The 20400-nt window shown below is 33.4% G+C and overlaps 3 protein-coding genes across 3 annotated transcripts; all 3 read left to right on the top strand.

The window, feature by feature from the left end:
- The first annotated feature begins 598 nt into the window (after positions 1-598).
- LOC11431733 (GDSL esterase/lipase At5g18430) lies at positions 599-2824 on the top strand. Its single transcript, XM_003590860.4, has 5 exons — positions 599-937; positions 1067-1194; positions 1301-1543; positions 1678-1912; positions 2432-2824. The coding sequence occupies exons 1-5, from the start codon at positions 697-699 to the stop codon at positions 2668-2670; spliced, it is 1086 nt and encodes a 361-aa protein (XP_003590908.1). The 5' UTR covers positions 599-696; the 3' UTR covers positions 2671-2824.
- Positions 2825-4246: 1422 nt separating this feature from the next.
- On the top strand, positions 4247-13390 carry LOC25484618 (uncharacterized). The gene is made up of 13 exons (XM_013613482.3): positions 4247-4741; positions 5701-5872; positions 5982-6199; positions 7083-7143; positions 7340-7412; positions 7875-7952; positions 8948-9105; positions 9516-9684; positions 10233-10698; positions 10799-11209; positions 11448-11651; positions 12733-12866; positions 13005-13390. Exons 1-13 carry the CDS (start codon positions 4415-4417, stop codon positions 13186-13188), a joined length of 2655 nt encoding a protein of 884 aa, XP_013468936.2. The 5' UTR covers positions 4247-4414; the 3' UTR covers positions 13189-13390.
- Positions 13391-14735: 1345 nt separating this feature from the next.
- Positions 14736-18910, top strand: LOC11431732 (probable leucine-rich repeat receptor-like protein kinase At5g63930). The gene is made up of 2 exons (XM_039829009.1): positions 14736-17827; positions 18447-18910. The coding sequence occupies exons 1-2, from the start codon at positions 14908-14910 to the stop codon at positions 18824-18826; spliced, it is 3300 nt and encodes a 1099-aa protein (XP_039684943.1). The 5' UTR covers positions 14736-14907; the 3' UTR covers positions 18827-18910.
- Positions 18911-20400: the final 1490 nt, after the last annotated feature.

The following is a 20400-nucleotide window of genomic DNA, read 5'->3' as shown; positions in this document are numbered from 1 at the left end:
AATATAAAGCTTCATTATAGATGCTCTAACCATATATCCTTAATGAATTAAAGAATCTAGTTATTTACTGCACTGCACTAACAATGTCCATTTTTAATTATGAGATGTTTGGTACGAGATCAACAAAGATGCAAACAAATTTAAGTATAAAAAAAAACAAAGTGAAATGAAGGCGTGTGAAAACAACATTTCTCCAAAAATATTATTCCTAACCTTTGTTTAGGCTAGAGACAGAACAAAAGACGAAATGTGCTACAAATATCCAATTGTCCTACTTGGTTGATAGGGAAAATCCTAGAAGAAATATAAATCGAATGAAATTGCTAAACATAGTCATGATTAGTTACATTTAAAAGCTGAAATGTGACTTCTAAAAGTGAGTGCAATCTACCAACATTATATCGAACATATTTTTGCTTGAATTTGTCTGGTATAATCTCACAAGTCACAACCTTATATTTTAATATAAACAGTTAATCATTCATAAATCATATATAAATGCAAAGTAACTAACTATACCTTGTATAATTTGTCGAGCATTCGTTTTCAAAATGTGACAACCCTAGAGTCCTAACTATATATAATAAGACATATTATCATACACAGTTACACATGAATCAACATCTACTTTTGTAGTGTTGTCACTAATTATCAAAACCTTTTTCTCCTAGCCATATTCATCCAATTCAAATAATCATGGTTAATTTTCTTGTTTTCTCACTCTGCATTGTTGTGATTTTTGGTCTAGCAAATGGTTTTATTGGTGTAGATGCCCGCCGTGCTTTCTTCGTGTTTGGAGACTCACTTGTTGATAATGGCAATAACAATTTTTTGGCTACCTCGGCGCGAGCCAATTATCCACCTTATGGCATTGATTTTCCAACTCGTCAACCCACTGGACGTTTCTCCAATGGCTTAAACGTTCCTGATTTAATCAGTTGTGTAAATTAATTTGATCATTTCTCCGTTTTCAAACAATTTTTTTATTATCATTTCTCATATTTTCATTGTGTTGTGTAAATTAGTTAACTCATATAGTAATTATTTATGTTTGTGATTATTAAAGGTAAAGAACTTGGGTCATCTCCTCCTTTGCCATATTTAAGTCCTAAGCTCAGAGGGCATAGAATGCTTAATGGTGCCAACTTTGCTTCTGCCGGCATTGGAATTCTCAATGACACTGGATTTCAATTTGTATGTGAAAATTGATGAAACATAAGTAACATTAATTTGAATTTTGTATATAGTTTTATTATTTATGGATGCAATGAAATCATATTGTATACATATATTATTGCAGATAGAAGTAATCAGAATGTACAAACAGCTAGATTTTTTCGAAGAATACCAGAAAAGGGTGAGTGATCTAATTGGTAAAAAAGAAGCTAAGAAATTAATAAATGGAGCACTAATCCTTATTACATGTGGAGGTAATGATTTTGTGAATAACTACTACTTGGTGCCAAACTCCCTAAGATCCCGCCAGTATGCTTTACCAGAATATGTCACGTATTTGCTCTCTGAGTACAAGAAGATTTTACGGGTAATTTTTATATTTTATGTGTGCATGATTTTCTTCGAATTAAAAATAATAATAATGATGGTAATAATAATATTAATACTAATAATAATAATAATGGTTTACATTGAGTAATTAGTTTGAAATGTGATTTCCAGAGACTATATCATCTTGGAGCACGTAGGGTTCTGGTGTCAGGAACAGGTCCAATGGGTTGTGCTCCAGCAGCATTAGCTATAGGAGGCACAGATGGTGAATGTGCACCTGAGTTACAGCTTGCTGCGTCCTTATACAATCCAAAACTTGTTCAGTTGATCACAGAACTCAATCAACAAATTGGATCTGATGTTTTCTCTGTGCTTAACATAGATGCACTCAGTCTTTTTGGAAACGGTATAGTAAATATATATATAACTATTAAGATTAAATATATTTTTTTAGTTTTTTCTGCTTAATAATTCATCAAATAACTTTAAACTTCAATAAGGACAAATATATAGCTTAGCTTGTTTTCGGACTGAAATTATATATAAGGTAAAAGTTATTTGAAAATATTTTTACAAAAGTTTTAAATTTGATTTAAATTAGTTTTTTAAGAGAAAAAATAAATAAATTTTAAATACAAAATTAAAACTAATTATGAAATTATATATGTTTTTATTAATGAAATATTTAAACCATGATTTTTATTTTTGTTGAAAAAGTATCAATTTTAAGATATTGTTATAAGTGAAATCTAACGTAATTGAAACCTAGTTTGATCTATATATATATATCTAGTATGTGGAATTAATTCGATGAACGTAGATTGTTAGTATATACTATCAATATTGATATACTAACAATTAATTAAAGAAGTCATTATTATTTATTAAATGAATGATGTAAAATTGTGCATATATATATATGTAGAATTCAAGACATCAAAGGTGGCATGTTGCGGTCAAGGACCTTATAATGGAATTGGACTGTGCACATTGGCATCAAGCATATGTCAAAACCGTGACGACCATTTATTTTGGGATGCATTTCATCCATCTGAAAGAGCCAACAAAATGATCGTTAAGCAAATCATGACAGGTTCCACAGATGTTATATACCCAATGAATCTCAGCACCATTTTGGCCTTGGATTCTAAGATCCCTCTCTAGCTAAACCACCAATCAATATTATGATTCCATGTATAATAAGTACATTATCTATATTGGAACTTGATTAATAATAAGTTTTATGTATCATTTTGAGTCCACAAAAAAATGTTATGTAATATGTATCGTAGTATATATGTTGTTATGGTTTGAATAATAACTACCCTTTTTTACAAAAATAATAATAATTAAATGTGTTTTTCTTTTGCCTTCAATATGTTCTTGTTTTAAATCTTCATCACTACACTACACTTATGCTGTGATTTCATATTCTTATTATGTTGATTTGGATGAATATTGGGACATCTCTTATAATTGGTAAGCTATGTGGGAATATTGTCTTAAAAGTTCTTATAAACATGGTTGGTCCAAGAGTAAGGTTACCAACAAAAAAAATTATTTTCATTAGCTTTTTATAAACAAAAAAGACCTATGCAAACAAAAATTTATCATGTATTAAAACTTATTTTAAGTCTCATTTATTAATAACTATTAAAAGTTATTAGATCGGTCTTGCGATAAAATGGTTTTTTCTTTCTTAGGCAAGGTTGGGGATGTCGAGTCTTATTAATCATCCACTTCATTTGTTATCGTTCATTTTTATGCTTGGTGAAAGTGAGAAATAATTATTAGGAGGATAGATCAATTATACAAGAAGATACATTCTTTCATAGTAATAAATATAAATGTATAGTGTTTGATCACACATACATAAAAATGTTTTCCCTCAAAGTACTAAATCAATATATTATCAATTTCATTTTTATTATTAAAAAAAAAAAAACTACTTTGATGTGTGTGTCCAAACACTATCCATTTATGCTTGTGTCCATATTAGAATTTCTCTATGCAAGTATTAGTTAACCCAAGGTCTTTACTGCAATTTGCAACAAATATTATCCAACGATGACTAAATGAATGTAAGTGCTTATAAGACATGGACGCAATTGTCATTTTTCAGATAACATACTTCACCTTTAAGGTTAACGCTAGCGCTGTTAACAAGTACCATCGTTAATGACCCAACTAAACGGAGGGACCATGTTGATTGAACATTATAATTGTGAGAGAGTTTAAACTATTTCAATTAATTTGATGATGGAATTGACCGATTAGTCAAATTCAAGGACAAACAAGCATATTCACTTAATATTTTATGGTTCTCTCAATGTTTTTGTCTTTCCTAATACATCCAAATCAATTAGTCCAAATGTACAAAATGCATAGTTCAATTTAGTATCAGATTTTTGCCGTCCAAATTTTAGTGATCTGTTCAATTTTTATTCGAATTATATAATCCAGACATGAGTAAATTCAGTAATTTTTAGAGAGCATAACACATGAGAAATTTTCAAAATTAAAGTGTAAAGTGGTAGCGGGGGTGATGTCCAAAGACAAGACCCAATTAGATAATTGTTTTTTTGACATTTATTGTTTCTAGAAACACATGAAAACTACCCTAACTTATAACTTATAACTTACACAAACATTCCAGCGGTGGTTAACTACCCTAACTTATAACTTGAAAACTATAGTTAAGTATAATTTAGTTTTTGGTCATTTCCATGTGTTCCGGAAAGAATTTCAAAATAGCAAGCTTCACAGTTGGATTTAGTTCGAATTTAGATAAACGTCATTTGTGTACTATCATCTCCTTATCATCAACACACACGACCACTTTGTTCTTTCTTCCGACACTGAACGCTATAACCACTTCACTCTACTCTCAAACCAAAACTCTTTACACATGCATTCATGTTACAGTTACGGCTCCACTTACATCCCCTTCAAATTAAACCGCTTAACTCCTCGAACCGGACCAGTTCGAGCAGCGCTATCTTCTCCAGAGAAGCGAACCAGAAAGAAGAAGCAAGTGAAAGATGATGACACTTTACTTGAGAACAGTCTCCGGTTCAGTTTCATGGAAGAGCTCATGAACCGGGCTAGGAACCGTGACTCAACCGGAGTTTCTCAAGTTATGTATGATATGATTGCTGCTGGTTTGAGTCCTGGTCCTCGCTCGTTTCATGGTTTGGTTGTTTCCTATGCTCTTAATGGCAATGAACAAGCCGCGGTAATGTTTCAATTCACTTGTTTTCAGCTTATTTACAGAAGTAAATACTTTTGAGACTCTTTGGATTAACTTATAGAAACATCTTATTACATTTTCATAAACAGTTTTTAGCTTATTTTTATAAGCTCTATAGGATTGTTTATGAAAATGGACTTATAGCCAATATAAGATATGTTTAACACTTGGACTTTATTTATATTTTGCGTTTGTTTGAATTGACTTATTTGAACTTATCTAGTACCGTAGGTACTTTTGAGACTATTTGGATGAACTTATAGAAACATCTTATGGTATTCCCTAAAAAAAATAAAAAATCTTATGGTATGTTTATAAGTTGTTTTCAGCTTATTTTTGTAAGCTCTCTAGGATAGTTTATGAAGACAACTTATAGCTAATGTAAGAAAAGTTTGACTTTATTTCTATTTTGGGTATGTGTGGATTGACTTATTTGAACTTATCTAGTAGCGAAAGCTCATCCAAGATTGTTTGGGATAAGAACTTGAGGAAACAACTTATGTGGTGTCCATGCTGTTTTCAGCTTATTTACATAAGTTATTTAGTATAGCTTGTGAAAAACAACCTATAGCTAATATTGAAACAATTTGAATTTATTTATATTTTGGGTCTGTTTGGATTGACTTATTTGACCTTATCTAGTAGTTATCTAGTATCGTACACACTCGTGAGACTATTTGGAAGAACTCGAGGAAACAACTTATGACATGTCCATAAGCTGTTTTCAGCTAGCTTATTTACATAAGCTCTTTAGGATAGCTTATGAAAACACAACTTATAGCTAGTACTAAAACAAGTTGTATCATAAATGTTACAATTTATTGTATTTTGTTATAGAAATAGCTTATAAATAAGAACTTGTATGATAAATGTTTGTGCTATATGCGTTTAATTATGTTGTTTATCCAAACAAGGCGTAGTTATTGATTAATAATATTATACAGATGGATTCGTTGAGGAGAGAGTTAGGTGCAGGGCTTCGACCGATTCATGAAACTTTCGTTGCATTGGTGAGATTGTTTGGGTCTAAAGGTCATTCAACTAGAGGTTTAGAGATACTTGGAGCTATGGAAAACCTAAATTATGATATTCGTCATGCTTGGATAATTCTTATTGGTATTACTTTGGTTATGATGTTATTCATTCCACTCTCAGTTGATGATGGTTTTATTCTATTTAAGTTAATGACTGGTTTATGGTGTGTTTGTTATCCTATGTGATGTAGAGGAACTTGTTCGGAACAAGCATTTGGAAGATGCTAACAAAGTGTTCTTGAAGGGTGCTAAGGGTGGCCTCAGGGCTACTGATGAACTTTATGATCTCCTAATTGAGGAAGATTGCAAAGCTGGAGATCATTCTAATGCTTTGGAAATTTCGTATGAGATGGAAGCTGCTGGACGAATGGCAACAACATTCCATTTTAATTGCCTACTTTCTGTGCAGGTCAACTTTCCCAATCTATTTATTGAGCAGTTCTAAGGTTCAGTTTCATATCACAATAAAAATGGGTGTAGAAAGTAGAAACTATTAGGTGACATTTTTTTTTCTTTCCATTTTAAATAAACTAATATGCGTCTGTTTATAAACGAATACAATAATTGCTGCCGTATTGTTTTTCACATCGTATATTGTCTCTAGCCCCAAATGTAATGGTGAAAATAAGATCAAGTTAGCTTTTTTACTATTAAAATGGGGCTGCAGATATTTAGGGTGTGTTTGGATTAAGGGTTTATGAGGGGAAGGGAGGGGAGGGTTTACTTTTCGTTTTTAAATTACGGACTATATAACATTTTTTTCTAAAATAAACTAAGGGTTATTGAAGTATTATATGATTGTTTATCATGTTAATATGTTAACTTTTTATAAAACATTTCAGTGTCCGTAATTTAAAAATGAAAAGTAAACCCTCCCCCCCTCCCCTCTTAAACCCTCCATCCAAACACACCCTTAGGGATCATACACGTCGTTCAAATACTGTTCTCTTTACTCAACTGATTTTGAGTGTTAATTAATTAACTCATGTGTATTAGCCATAATACATACATCATTATCTAGATGAATTTCATACTGAAAACACCAACCAAATCCTTGCTTCATGGATTGTGGTTTTTTGTGACTGTAAAATATGTTAAGGTTGCTGATATAGAATACTATGTAATGTCACTTCCCTTTTACATGTTTCAGTCTTTCAAGTGAACAATGCTGAGTTTTTCGACTTTTCAAATTTCAATTAGCTGTGGAAAAACAAATTATGAGTGTGTTTGGTCTTGACCTGACTGTTTGTGTTATGTTTTTTTCTTAATATTACATCCTTCAAATTAAATAGGCTACCTGCGGAATACCTGAAATAGCCTTTACAACATTTGAGAACATGGAATATGGAGAAGGTTTGAATTCCACTTCTCTATTTCTTATTGCTTGTGAAATACTTCTTTTTAAATTTTAATTTTCCTCTCTTTTTCATTTCTTCAATTACGTATGAATATTGTTCGGGATAAGTGTGCCCTTTTCGAGATTGAATAAGCCTATTTCTCCATTATGAACTACATCTGAGGTGAATTATCTTTAATTCTTTTGCTACAGATTATATGAAGCCTGATACAGAAACATACAATTGGGTCATTCAAGCGTATACTAGAGCCGACTCTTATGACAGGTTAGTTTGTTGTGTGTCCATGGCCAATAAGAGGCAAAAGGCAACATTATTGCATGATAATCTTTTTTCTTCAACAGTTTAGAATTGTTCTTTGATCTTTGTATTCTACCTTTTTATTTGTCGATATCTCCACAGTCCACGTTTGGAGTTTGATTCTGACTCCTATCACCTGCCATAGTTTAATAGTTGAGGCAGTGTTGTCAATCCTGAAAAATAGAAATCTGTTCAACTTCCGCTACATTATAGTGCTGTAGTTCTGATACAACTGCTTTTTGAGAACACTGTGCTAAATTGTGGAACAACAGTGGTTTGTTTAAATTTCACTAGGCTATAGCGCTGCTATAGCTGTTCAAGAACACTGCGTTGAGGTCCCCATTGGATTTCTTAAAATGAATATTTCCTGGATTGAATTGGATTTGTTGTTGCCTGATCTAATCAAACTTGTTTCCGTTTGGCTTGTAGAGTTCAAGATGTCGCTGAGTTGCTTGGCATGATGGTTGAAGATCATAAGCGTGTACAGCCAAATGTGAAGACCCATGCGTAAGATACATTATTTATATTTTTTTTTACGAACCTGACCATTTTAGCTTATTGAATGTCGAATAATTTGAATTCATTAGTATAGAATTTTGCTTTTTATTAGCTGTATTCATTAGTATTTGTAGCTGAATTATTTGAAAAATATTTGAAGTTATAATGAGCTGAAGTTTGCATCAAGACCCATCACAAAGCAACAGATTGCAAAGAAGCTTTAATATGTGAGTCTTTGTATAAAAGAAGAAACATCGTCAAAGAGGGAATATAAACTTGGGGAAGGTTCTTAAACCACAGAGTATAAAAGATATCAGCGATGAGGCTATAGAGTATCACAAAGCTATTGAATATCAGTCTTGAGATTTCCATTAAAACAACATTGAGTGAAGCTACAATAGAGGCCATAAATATGAACCTTAAGGCCAACAACTGTATGCGCTAAGAGACTCCTTGAAAATGTGAGCATTCCTTTCTAACTATACATTCCGGAGGGTAACCACACAAAGACCGCACACCACAGTCTGCCACTAAGAATATTCAGCAAAATTAGCAGATAAATTGATATAAGAGGATAAACTTATGCAATCTTATATAAATTCTTTTTTAATACAATTTTCACTTCAAATAGTTTTTCAAATAATACACCACAGTTTGCCACTATGGATACTTTAATTTACTTCAAATTAGTTATTATGTTAAAAATTAGAAAATTAGTTTTTTTTAATTTAATTATTATTTTAAATACTTTTTTATGGAAGTTTGAGCTGCTTTCCCTTTTGTGGAAAAAGTTTTTGCTAAAATACAGAAAAAACAAGCAATTCAACATAATCTGTGAGAGTGTTGGTGGTGGGGGAGTGTTAAGGTTGAGATTTTTTGTTCTATTTAAATTCAGAAGCCCTGTTGTATCCTGCTTTAATGTATAGATTTTAGTGAAGTATCCTTCTACGAGGAGTTTACTTTGACCAATGACTAAGTAACCCTGTGAACTGGTGTCTCTGTAGGCTGTTAGTGGAGTGTTTTACCAAGTACTGTGTAGTACGAGAAGCTATCAGGCATTTCCGAGCACTTAAAAACTTTGAAGGGGGTACAAAAATTCTTCATATGGATGGGAACCACGGAGATCCTCTTTCTTTGTACCTTCGGGCATTGTGTCGGGAAGGTATGATTATACTGGTTATTTATTTTTATTGTCATTCTTAGAGTTGTTGTCTTTATTGTTAAAGAATTTAATATTTCATTAATATTTTGTACAAAATGTTAGAGCATTTGACGCATGCATTCTATAGGGTGTAAAATACGTTCAGCTGAAAGAATTATTTTCATGGTATACTAGTTGAAGGGTAATATGCTATTTCATCTTGTGTAGAAGGTTTGCTTCCACAAGATATGATCATTTCCTTGAGAAGCTATTTTCTTACATTTTGTTGCTTATGTGGTGAAACAGATAATTTACAATACTATGGATAATGATCATGGTAAATGTAATTGTCTGTGGAGTTCAATATGTAGTGTCATAAATTGTGTCTGGGAATGCTTTGACACAAGCCGGTACACATTTTTTTACTATAGGAAGGATTATTGACATGCTTGAAGCATTAGAAGCTATGGCCAACGATAACCAGCAAATCCCCCCACGGGCAATGATCTTGAGCAGAAAATACCGGACATTAGTGAGCTCATGGATTGAACCTTTACAAGAGGAGGCTGAACTTGGTTATGAGATTGATTATATTGCTAGGTATTGTTTTTATGTAAGCAAATAGTTGCTATTTTGTATTTGGTTATTTTAATATTATTATGGCCTAAGTTTTTAATTTTATTTATTTTTGCACATACTTTTATTGCTTAATCTTTGCCAGGTCACTAAACCCCAAACTGAAATTATCATAATGAACTGACTCGTCATTTTTAGTTTTGATCGAGGCTTCACCTTGTGATGGTAAATTGTGTTTTATAGCTTTCATATTTCTGTGCAGGCCAATATGTCCACTAGACCCAGTGTTATACTATAAAATTCTGAATCTCTGTAGTACCCAATATCGGACTATTGGCAAAATAGGCAGACCAAAATCCTAGTGATGGTCTGAAGAAGCTCCTGAATTTTTTTCTTGCTAGAAAATTTCCAAACTTTTTTATTTTGGCTTCCTTTCTTTCTATTTAATGCAGGCACGTCCTACCGCTGGTCTAGTATATATTAGTTAATGGGCTAATTGACTCCGTACATATTATTATATTGATTTATGTTTGTTGATGTCTTGATTGCAAATTTGCTATTTATTGAAACAGATATGTTGAAGAAGGTGGCCTTACTGGAGAGCGCAAACGGTGGGTGCCCCGAAGTGGTAAAACACCTCTAGATCCTGATGCTGATGGATTTATATATTCAAACCCAATGGAGACTTCCTTCAAACAAAGATGCCTTGAGGAGAAGAAGGTGTACCATAAGAAGCTTCTGAAGAAGTTGCGGTATGAAGGAATTGTAGCTTTAGGGGATGGTGCATCTGAATCCGATTATGTTAGAGTGATTGAGTGGCTAAAGAAAATCATAAAGGGGCCTGAACAGAATGCATTAAAGCCTAAGGCGGCTAGTAAAATGCTTGTGAATGAATTGAAGGAAGAACTAGAAGCACAAGGTTTACCAATCGATGGAACCAGAAATGTTCTTTACCAGCGTGTTCAGAAAGCAAGGAGAATAAATCAATCTCGTGGTCGGCCGCTTTGGGTTCCTCCCATTGAAGTGGAAGAAGAAGAGGTTGATTCTTTACCTGTTGTGCTTGAATGTCGTTTTCTTTTGTCTGCCATCTTGATCTTTAATATATAATGCCTAAACTTAAATATGGTTCGTGTTGCAGGTGGATGAAGAGCTGGAAGCATTGATCTCACGCATAAAGCTGGAGGAAGGAAATACAGAGTATTGGAAACGTCGCTTCTTAGGAGAAGGCTTAAATGGTGATAATGGAAATGCAATGGATGAAGGTGAATCAGAGTCCCCTGATGTTCAAGATTATATTGATGTTGTAGGGGATGATGCAAAAGAGGCTGAAGATGATGAAGCAGATGAGGACGAGGAGGAGGAAGTAGAACAGATAGAAGAGGAAATAGCACAAGTAGAGAACCAAGATGTAGAGAGGATAAAGGAAAAGGAAGTTGAATCTAAAAAACCCCTTCAAATGATTGGAGTCCAGCTGTTGAAAGATTCTAATGAACCCTCTGCCACTTCTAAAAAGTCAAGTAGAAGAAGATCAAGACGGAATATGGTCGATGTATGATAATCCCTTGGTGTCTTCTTTTTCTTTACACATGTTCTGGTTGGTTGGGGGGGGGGGGGGGTTGACAATCAGGATGATTTGTTTTTTGGACCTTGAGGGATCATGCATGAGAGGCTGAGTCTGTTTTGGACCTTGAGCTTGAATTTCATGTTACATTATTTTACTCTTTGTTGCAGCATTACATTTTGAATACTTTGGCGTTGCTTGAGAACCTAAAGTTGTTTCCTTACAGGATGATGCCGACGATGATTGGTTTCCTTTGGACATATTTGAGGCATTTAAGGAAATGAGGAATCGAAGAGTGTTTGATGTATCAGACATGTATACCTTAGCAGATGCTTGGGGATGGACATGGGAGAAAGAACTGAAGAACAGACCTCCTCATAGGTGGTCACAGGAATGGGAAGTCGATTTGGCAATCAAAGTTATGCAGAAGGCAAGTAACTTAACCTGGACAATTTTTTTTTTATTGCAAGCTTTCCTCTTGTTGAATTGGTTTGAAATGGTAAGATGCCTTGGCTTCTAAGTTCCAAGAGGCGTATTTAAGAAATGCTGCCTCTCCATGTGAATAAAATGGAAACTATTTAAAATCTTTGTGGAAGTTCCTGTACTTCAAGAGTTTTAAGTGAAGTTGCTAACTCTGTAAACTTTTAAAGTTTCAGTGTATGCTTCCAATTTCTGAGTTTATTCATTCACTCAATTCTGAAATATCATAAAACTAAAAGAATATTTTATGTAAATATATTGTGAGAAAGATCCATTAAAGCATCACTACCATCTATGTATTGGTTAGTGGCATATATAGGATACCCATTACATTTGGTACATCTTATATAGATGAAAACAACACCAATCAAAAAATAGTTGATTTTTATTTTGTTGCAATTGCTGGTTTTTTTGTTGTGAACGCAGTATTGTTTTACTCCAACCTTTGGACTGAGCAAAAAATTATATGATTTAACTTCAAACTCATTTGAATTTGAACAGCTAAGCCCGTGAATTAATGTGTAATATGAGCAGATAATTGAAGATATGCTTGTTATAGTGGTGACATTGATGTTGCTATAATTAAGCAGTAGCAAATACACCTTTAGATAAATTGAACAAAAAAGAAATAGTCCGAGCTGTAATTCTAAGTATGTGTAAAGAACTAAAAGTTGGCTATGTCGTAAGGATTAAGTATGGTGATAATGCAGCGGCCGTCATTGATCAAGAAGGAAATCTAAAAAGGAACTTGAAGTGTCTATAACAGACTTCTATTATTCGTATTATCAGCTACTCTAGAAAGAATGATTTTATGCTGCTTCAAATATGAATTTATAAATACTCGACGTGGTTATAATATGATATTTATTTATGTCTGGCATTAAGTATAAAAGAAAAAGACTGCATTGAAGTCTATGTATCTGCTTGTAGGTTCCTGTTCAAGCATAGTGCATATTTCATTCAATTTTGAAATTTGACTAATGTATCAAATCATAATTGAGATATATTCATAATTTGGCTGTATTACTCAGGTCATACAATTGGGAGGGACGCCAACTATTGGAGATTGTGCCGTGATCTTGCGTGCGGCTATAAGTGCACCTCTACCTTCAGCTTTCTTGACAATTTTGCAGACAACTCATGGTCTTGGTTATAAGTTTGGGAGGTAACTCTATTTTCTATATATAACAAGACTCTTGTAGTTGAAATCTCCAAGAATAGAGACTCACTCGGTGCCAACAAAACTCTTGATATCTTTGTTGCATTCTAGCTGATGTTTTCCCTTCTTTCCCCTATGTTGCAGACCGCTTTATGACGAGGTCATCTCTCTCTGCCTTGATCTTGGGGAACTAGATGCAGCTGTTGCCGTTGTGGCAGACTTGGAGACCACGGGGATCTTGGTTTCAGACCAGACTCTGGACAGGGTGATTTCTGCTAAACAGGGGATTGACAATCCTTCAAATGATGGCATGGATGCTGGACTGTAATATTATAACCTTCATGTTGTAACATTTTACACGGGAAAAGAGACTGGTAGTGGTTGATTGTCATGTAATAATAATTATTTCATTGTTGTAGTCTTGTGAAAATTTTGAGTAGAGCTGTTAATGTATAGAATCAGTACCTGAAAACTTACAAAGTTTGTAGATCTTTTGTGCCGCTTATTCTACTCATAGTTTTTCACTTTTATTTGACTTCCACCATATTCTATTACAACCAATAAGTTTAAACAAAGCTAAACTTAATGGTGTTGATCACACCATTACAAGTAAGTAAGTGATTGAATTCAAGTGGTTAATGAGTTTCAGTTCTGAACGAATCGTTTGGGAGAATCCAAGTTTAATTTTTTTGTTTTGTGGCTTCCAAGTTTAAATTTTTAGTTGGAACCATATTTGGCCAGACTTTATTCATGTTCTGGCCGAACATCAAATTGCCAGGTCCTTCTCACTAAAAAAAGTCATTACAAACAAGTTTCATAATCATCATCACCTCTCATTGAGTCACAACTAGAGCGAGATAGATTCCAGAGCAAGTATTCTATATTTCAGCATTTATGAAGAATGTTATACCATGAAAATTTTAATCACAAGATTCCTAAGATGAATTTTTACATTGTTTAATGTGAGTTTTGGGAAGGCATTGTCATTAATCCACTCACAAGATTCCTAAGTTAATCTTTAAGTTGTTTTTGGTCTGTTTAAAGGTTCATTGCAATGCACATAGACTAAATCCAAGCTAAGTTACAATAAACCTACTTTTGAACATAAACTATTTAACACATTGTTTTTTGTTCCACTTTTTTTATACCAATTTTTGTGCTACGCCGTTTATTATATAGTTCACCATCTCTCTACTTTTTTTCTTTTCAATATATCAATCTTTAATGATGTGTGTGATAGCTTTACTTTCATCACAAGGGTTTAAGTTTGTATAAGAATAATAACTTTTTGACTAAGTTGATAATTTAAACCATGTGGATCAGTGGACGTGGTGCCAGTTGAAATTCCACTTAACTTCAAGTCAATTGGATTTCAACTTCATGGAGCTTCAACTAACAAATAAATCCTTTTGTCTAATACATCATTTCACTTTCCAATCAATATTTCATCCTTTTTACACTGGAGTTTATTTTCATACACTAAGTCAACATATCGCAATCAATCATGCATGTGACTTTAGAAATTATTACGATAAAAGTCAAATGTTTCTATTGATCTAAGAATTACGATTAGTTTATCAAAAACTCTTTACACCGGAAGTGTATATGAATTAAATCATTTATATTATTGGTTAGAGAGGCTTCCATTAAGATAAGATTCTGAAATTGCAAATATAACCGGTTATGGTTGCCTAGCCAATAGAGACTGTTTCTTCCTCTATATGATGAACTTACCATTCATAGAAAGTGGGATCTTTGAATGCTTCATTTGTCCACCAACCATCAATATGCTAATATGCTATGTATCCATTTTTAACTATTATCTTTTGACTAGTTGGCAATTAAATTCCACAGTTCTATGCACCTTCCCATTATTATGGGAAGTGTCATTCCTCTTCTCAATATTCCTTAAAAATTTGCATGTTTTAATGAATCTTCTAGTGCTTCAATTCTATTTTCTTCCAAGAGGAGAAATAAAAAAAAAGTAAGCACTTCACCTCCAATAGAACCCTGTGCATATTTTTCATGTGCAATTGGTCCTTGGTGTATGATGCAGATGGAGAGGAATGTATCTACATTATTTGTGGTGTTGATATTTACTCTTATTTTCTCTCTATCTGAAGGGCTTAATGCAGAGGGAAAATACCTTATGTCCATAAAAGTGACACTGGTTGACAAATACAATCATCTTGTGAATTGGAATTCAATTGATTCCACACCATGTGGTTGGAAAGGTGTCATCTGCAACAGTGACATCAATCCAATGGTGGAGTCTCTTGACTTGCATGCAATGAATCTCTCAGGCTCATTGTCTTCCAGCATTGGTGGTTTGGTTCACTTGCTTCACCTTAATCTGTCTCAAAACACTTTCTCTGGTTCTATACCAAAGGAAATTGGAAACTGTTCAAGTTTGCAAGTTCTTGGCCTCAACATCAATGAATTTGAAGGTCAAATTCCTGTAGAAATAGGCCGGCTTTCGAATTTAACCGAGTTGCATCTTTCAAACAACCAGCTCTCTGGACCTTTACCAGATGCAATTGGTAACCTTTCTTCACTCTCAATAGTTACTCTATACACCAATCATCTCAGTGGACCTTTTCCGCCTTCTATCGGGAACCTTAAAAGATTGATCCGGTTTAGAGCCGGACAGAATATGATCTCAGGAAGTCTACCTCAAGAGATAGGTGGATGTGAAAGCTTGGAGTATCTTGGTTTGACTCAAAATCAGATAAGTGGTGAAATACCAAAAGAACTTGGGTTACTCAAGAACTTGCAATGTTTGGTCCTTAGGGAAAATAATCTTCATGGTGGTATACCTAAAGAGCTTGGAAACTGTACAAATTTGGAGATTCTTGCTCTTTATCAGAACAAGCTTGTGGGATCAATTCCAAAGGAGCTTGGAAACCTTGATGTCCTAAAGAAACTATACCTTTACAGGAATGAGTTGACAGGTAATATTCCAAGGGAGATTGGAAACCTTTCTGTTGCAATTGAAATTGATTTTTCAGAGAATCTTCTTACAGGAGAGATACCGATCGAGTTGGTTAATATAAAAGGCTTGCGGCTGCTTCATCTCTTTCAGAACAAGTTAACCGGTGTGATTCCAAATGAATTCACCACATTGAAAAACTTGACTGAGCTTGATCTCTCTATCAATTATCTCAATGGCACTATTCCTAATGGATTTCAAGATTTAACTAACCTTACCTCTTTGCAACTCTTCAACAACTCATTAAGTGGTAGAATTCCTTATGCACTTGGAGCAAATAGTCCGCTTTGGGTGCTTGATTTGTCATTCAACTTTTTGGTTGGAAGAATTCCAGTTCATCTTTGCCAACTATCCAAGTTGATGATCTTGAACTTAGGATCAAACAAACTCGCCGGAAATATACCTTATGGAATTACAAGCTGCAAGTCTTTGATTTATCTTCGCCTCTTCAGTAACAACTTGAAGGGCAAGTTTCCTTCTAATTTATGCAAGCTTGTAAATCTTTCAAATGTTGATTTGGATCAGAATGACTTCACAGGCCCTATTCCTCCACAAATTGGTAACTTCAAAAATTTGAAAAGACTTCACATTTCGAACAACCACTTTTCGTCTGAACTGCCCAAAGAAATTGGTAACCTTTCTCAGTTGGTGTACTTTAATGTCTCATCAAATTATCTTTTTGGTAGAGTGCCTATGGAACTTTTCAAATGCAGGAAGTTACAAAGACTTGACCTCAGCAACAACGCCTTTGCAGGTACTTTATCAGGTGAGATAGGAACTCTTTCACAGTTAGAGCTTCTCAGGCTCTCACATAACAACTTTTCTGGTAATATTCCATTGGAAGTCGGAAAACTCTTCCGGTTGACCGAACTACAAATGAGCGAAAACTCATTTCGTGGTTACATTCCACAAGAGTTAGGTTCCCTTTCATCCTTGCAAATTGCACTTAATCTCAGCTATAATCAACTTTCAGGCCAAATACCCTCTAAACTTGGGAATCTTATTATGCTAGAATCCCTTCAACTCAATAACAACCATTTGAGTGGCGAAATTCCAGACTCTTTTAACAGACTTTCAAGTTTACTTTCTTTCAATTTTTCGTACAATTATCTTATAGGCCCTTTACCTTCTTTACCACTCTTACAAAACTCAACATTCAGCTGCTTTTCGGGTAACAAAGGTCTCTGTGGAGGAAACCTTGTCCCTTGTCCAAAGTCACCATCACACTCACCTCCAAATAAACTAGGAAAAATTCTAGCTATAGTTGCAGCTATTGTTAGTGTTGTTTCTTTGATTTTAATTCTAGTTGTTATATATCTCATGAGAAATCTCATTGTGCCGCAACAAGTTATAGATAAACCAAATTCTCCAAATATTTCAAACATGTACTTTTTTCCAAAAGAGGAGTTGAGTTTCCAAGACATGGTTGAAGCTACTGAAAATTTCCATTCCAAATATGAAATTGGAAAGGGGGGTAGTGGAACTGTATACAGAGCAGATATATTAACTGATCATACAAATATGAATTCAATTGCTATAAAGAAGCTAACATCAAACAGTCACAACAACAGCATTGATCTAAATAGCTGTTTCCGTGCCGAAATCTCAACTTTGGGAAAAATAAGGCATAGAAACATTGTGAAGTTATATGGTTTCTGCAACCATAGTGGCTCAAGTATGCTATTTTATGAGTACATGGAAAAGGGTAGTTTGGGAGAGTTACTTCATGGAGAATCTTCCTCTAGTCTAGATTGGTATTCAAGGTTTAGGATTGCACTTGGAACTGCACAAGGACTCTCTTATTTGCACCATGATTGCAAGCCTAGAATTATCCACCGTGATATCAAGTCCAATAACATACTTATTGACCATGAATTTGAAGCTCATGTTGGTGATTTTGGTTTGGCTAAGCTAGTTGATATCTCAAGGTCTAAATCAATGTCTGCTGTTGTTGGTTCTTATGGCTACATTGCCCCTGGTGAGAATTCATCCAAACACATTCTATTTTATTTTTCATCTTCAATCATTGTTGCATTTTATACAAGGTTTTATGCTGATGTTATTTTTTATTTATTTGTCATGTTTAGCCATAGTTGGACCGATTGAACCATGACTTAGAGATCTCATTAGCTAGTTCAATCTCTGATCAGATTTTTAAAACATTGTTTAATGCAATCTTGCATTGTAGACAAACATACATCAAAAACATTAATGTTGCGCGAACACAAACATTTTTTAAAATATTTGTTCTTTTGTTTTATTTGTATTGTTATTCCATTCATTTTTCTTATACTCAAATCGTATGTCAGCATTAAGGAATTTGAATATTCTTATGTTGAAATTCAATTTTAGCCAAATAAATCTACTTGCATATTTTTTTAAGTTGTTGGATCTAAAGAATTTTAACACAATGAGATCAATCACATAACACTCTCATGTTAAGATTCGGCATGAGAGGATCCAAATTCCAAACATGTAGTACTCTCATTTGTATGTTTACATTGTGATTTTACCTATCTTAGAAACAAATATTTTCAATATGTTAAGAGGTTTTATTTTATGGTAAAATAATAATGACTGTAACATCGTTGATGCAGAGTATGCATACACAATGAAAATCACAGAAAAATGTGATGTCTACAGTTACGGAGTAGTCCTTTTGGAGTTACTTACAGGCAAGAAGCCAGTCCAATCATTGGATCAAGGTGGTGGTGATCTCGTAACATGGGTGACAAATAATATCAACAAATATTCATTGAAACTAGACAACATCCTTGATGCAAAATTGGACCTACTACATGAAATTGATGTTGCACAAGTATTTGATGTCTTAAAAATTGCTTTAATGTGCACCGACAACTCTCCTTCTAGACGCCCAACTATGCGTAAAGTTGTCTCAATGCTTACAAGTTCTAGTCAACGGAAAGAGCAATCTTTGTTATCTCCATGTCAAGAATCAAGTAATATAGAAGAATAATTGACTCTTTGTTTTTGTATAAAGTTCTTGAATAAACTTTGTAAAAAAATAATTTTAGTGGTAGCACCGCTTTTAAATGTAAAGTTCGCCTTTGTTGTTGGATTATGTTTTGTTTTGTATATTTAGTTTTGTGTTTGTTTAAATGTTCTATAATTCGTCATCGTGAGCTCAGTTGGTATAGATAATGCATAATATATATAAGGTCTGCGGTTCGAACCCCGGAAACCACACAAAAAATGTTCTCCAATTCGGGTGGTAGTGTTTGTCACTTCATTTTCCTATTTTTCTAGTTTAAACTAATCTCGTTTAAGAGTAATGTTATCAACACTCTCTCTAATACTCGTTCTCTTATTGGTTTAAATCATTGTGTGTCTACATTAAGAAAATTGAACCCACACAAAGTGGTGAGACATTGATTTCATCCAATAAAATAATGAGTGCTAGAGGATGTTGAAAAGTGAGTGTTGCTAGCATGTAATAATATTTGTCGATCCATGTTTCTTATCTTCCTCTCCTTTTAATAATTTAGCGATGTTTCTTTCTTTAAAAAAATTAATAATTTAGCGATGTTTTAAATGAAATATTATTAACTTAAAAAATGAAATATTGTTTAAATTTTGTGCTCAAATGATTTCAATTAATAAATATTTAAGCGGAAAGAGAGCAAAATTGAAATAATTTTAATCCAATAACATGACATAATATTTTTTTTTAAAATTTAAAACCATATATTTGTAAGAAATATAAAAATTAAACCTCGAGAGGGTTTAATTGGTTCATTGGATTAATCGGTTAATCGTTCATTAAACCGGATATCAAGTTTTTAAAGAAAAAAAAAATTAAACCCCTAAAAATTGATATGGCTGCGAAAGCTTGAAACCTCAAATTTAGGCAAAACTATATATTAGCCAATAAATAATTAACCTAAGACAAATGTTTATGGTGTTTGACAATTTTTTGTGTTATACAATTTTGACGTATAAATTGCGATTTTGGTATTTTAGATAAGCTGTATTTGAGAAGAAAAAAAAATTGTGTTTTTGTTTAGTGAGTGACAAGAATTTATGTTTTTGTTCCGTCATTTTCCCTAAATTTGTTATGTATTTGGAATAGTTTTACGATCAAACACATTATAAATGAAGTTGTATTGTATTGTCCTTATTTTTTAGCAAGTCAAACACATCATAGTGTCATATGCATGGGTGGGTTCAAACTTGGATTCTTTTGAGACAAAAATTTGTGTTGTAGTTTAGTGGGAGACAAGAATTTATGTAGTTTTTAACATGTCAAACACATCATAATGTCCATATGCATGGGTGAGTTCAAACTTAGATTCTTTTGAGACAAAAAGTTGTGTTGTGCTTTAGTGAGAGACAAAATTTTATGTTTCTGTTCCGTCACTTGCCCTCAACATATCCTGCTTTTTAGAGTGTTTGATATGCGAAAAAAATGACATGACAAAACAATTTCAATAGTATAGTGTTTGATTTGTAAAACTGTTGTAGAGACATAACAAAATGGAGACAAGAGACATGACAAAAACCGATATTCTTGTCTCTCACTAAACAACCACA

The sequence above is a fragment of the Medicago truncatula genome, chromosome 1, assembly GCF_003473485.1.
Source record: "Medicago truncatula cultivar Jemalong A17 chromosome 1, MtrunA17r5.0-ANR, whole genome shotgun sequence".
Classification (NCBI taxonomy): Eukaryota; Viridiplantae; Streptophyta; class Magnoliopsida; order Fabales; family Fabaceae; genus Medicago; species Medicago truncatula.
This window is presented reverse-complemented; position numbering and strand designations above follow the sequence as displayed.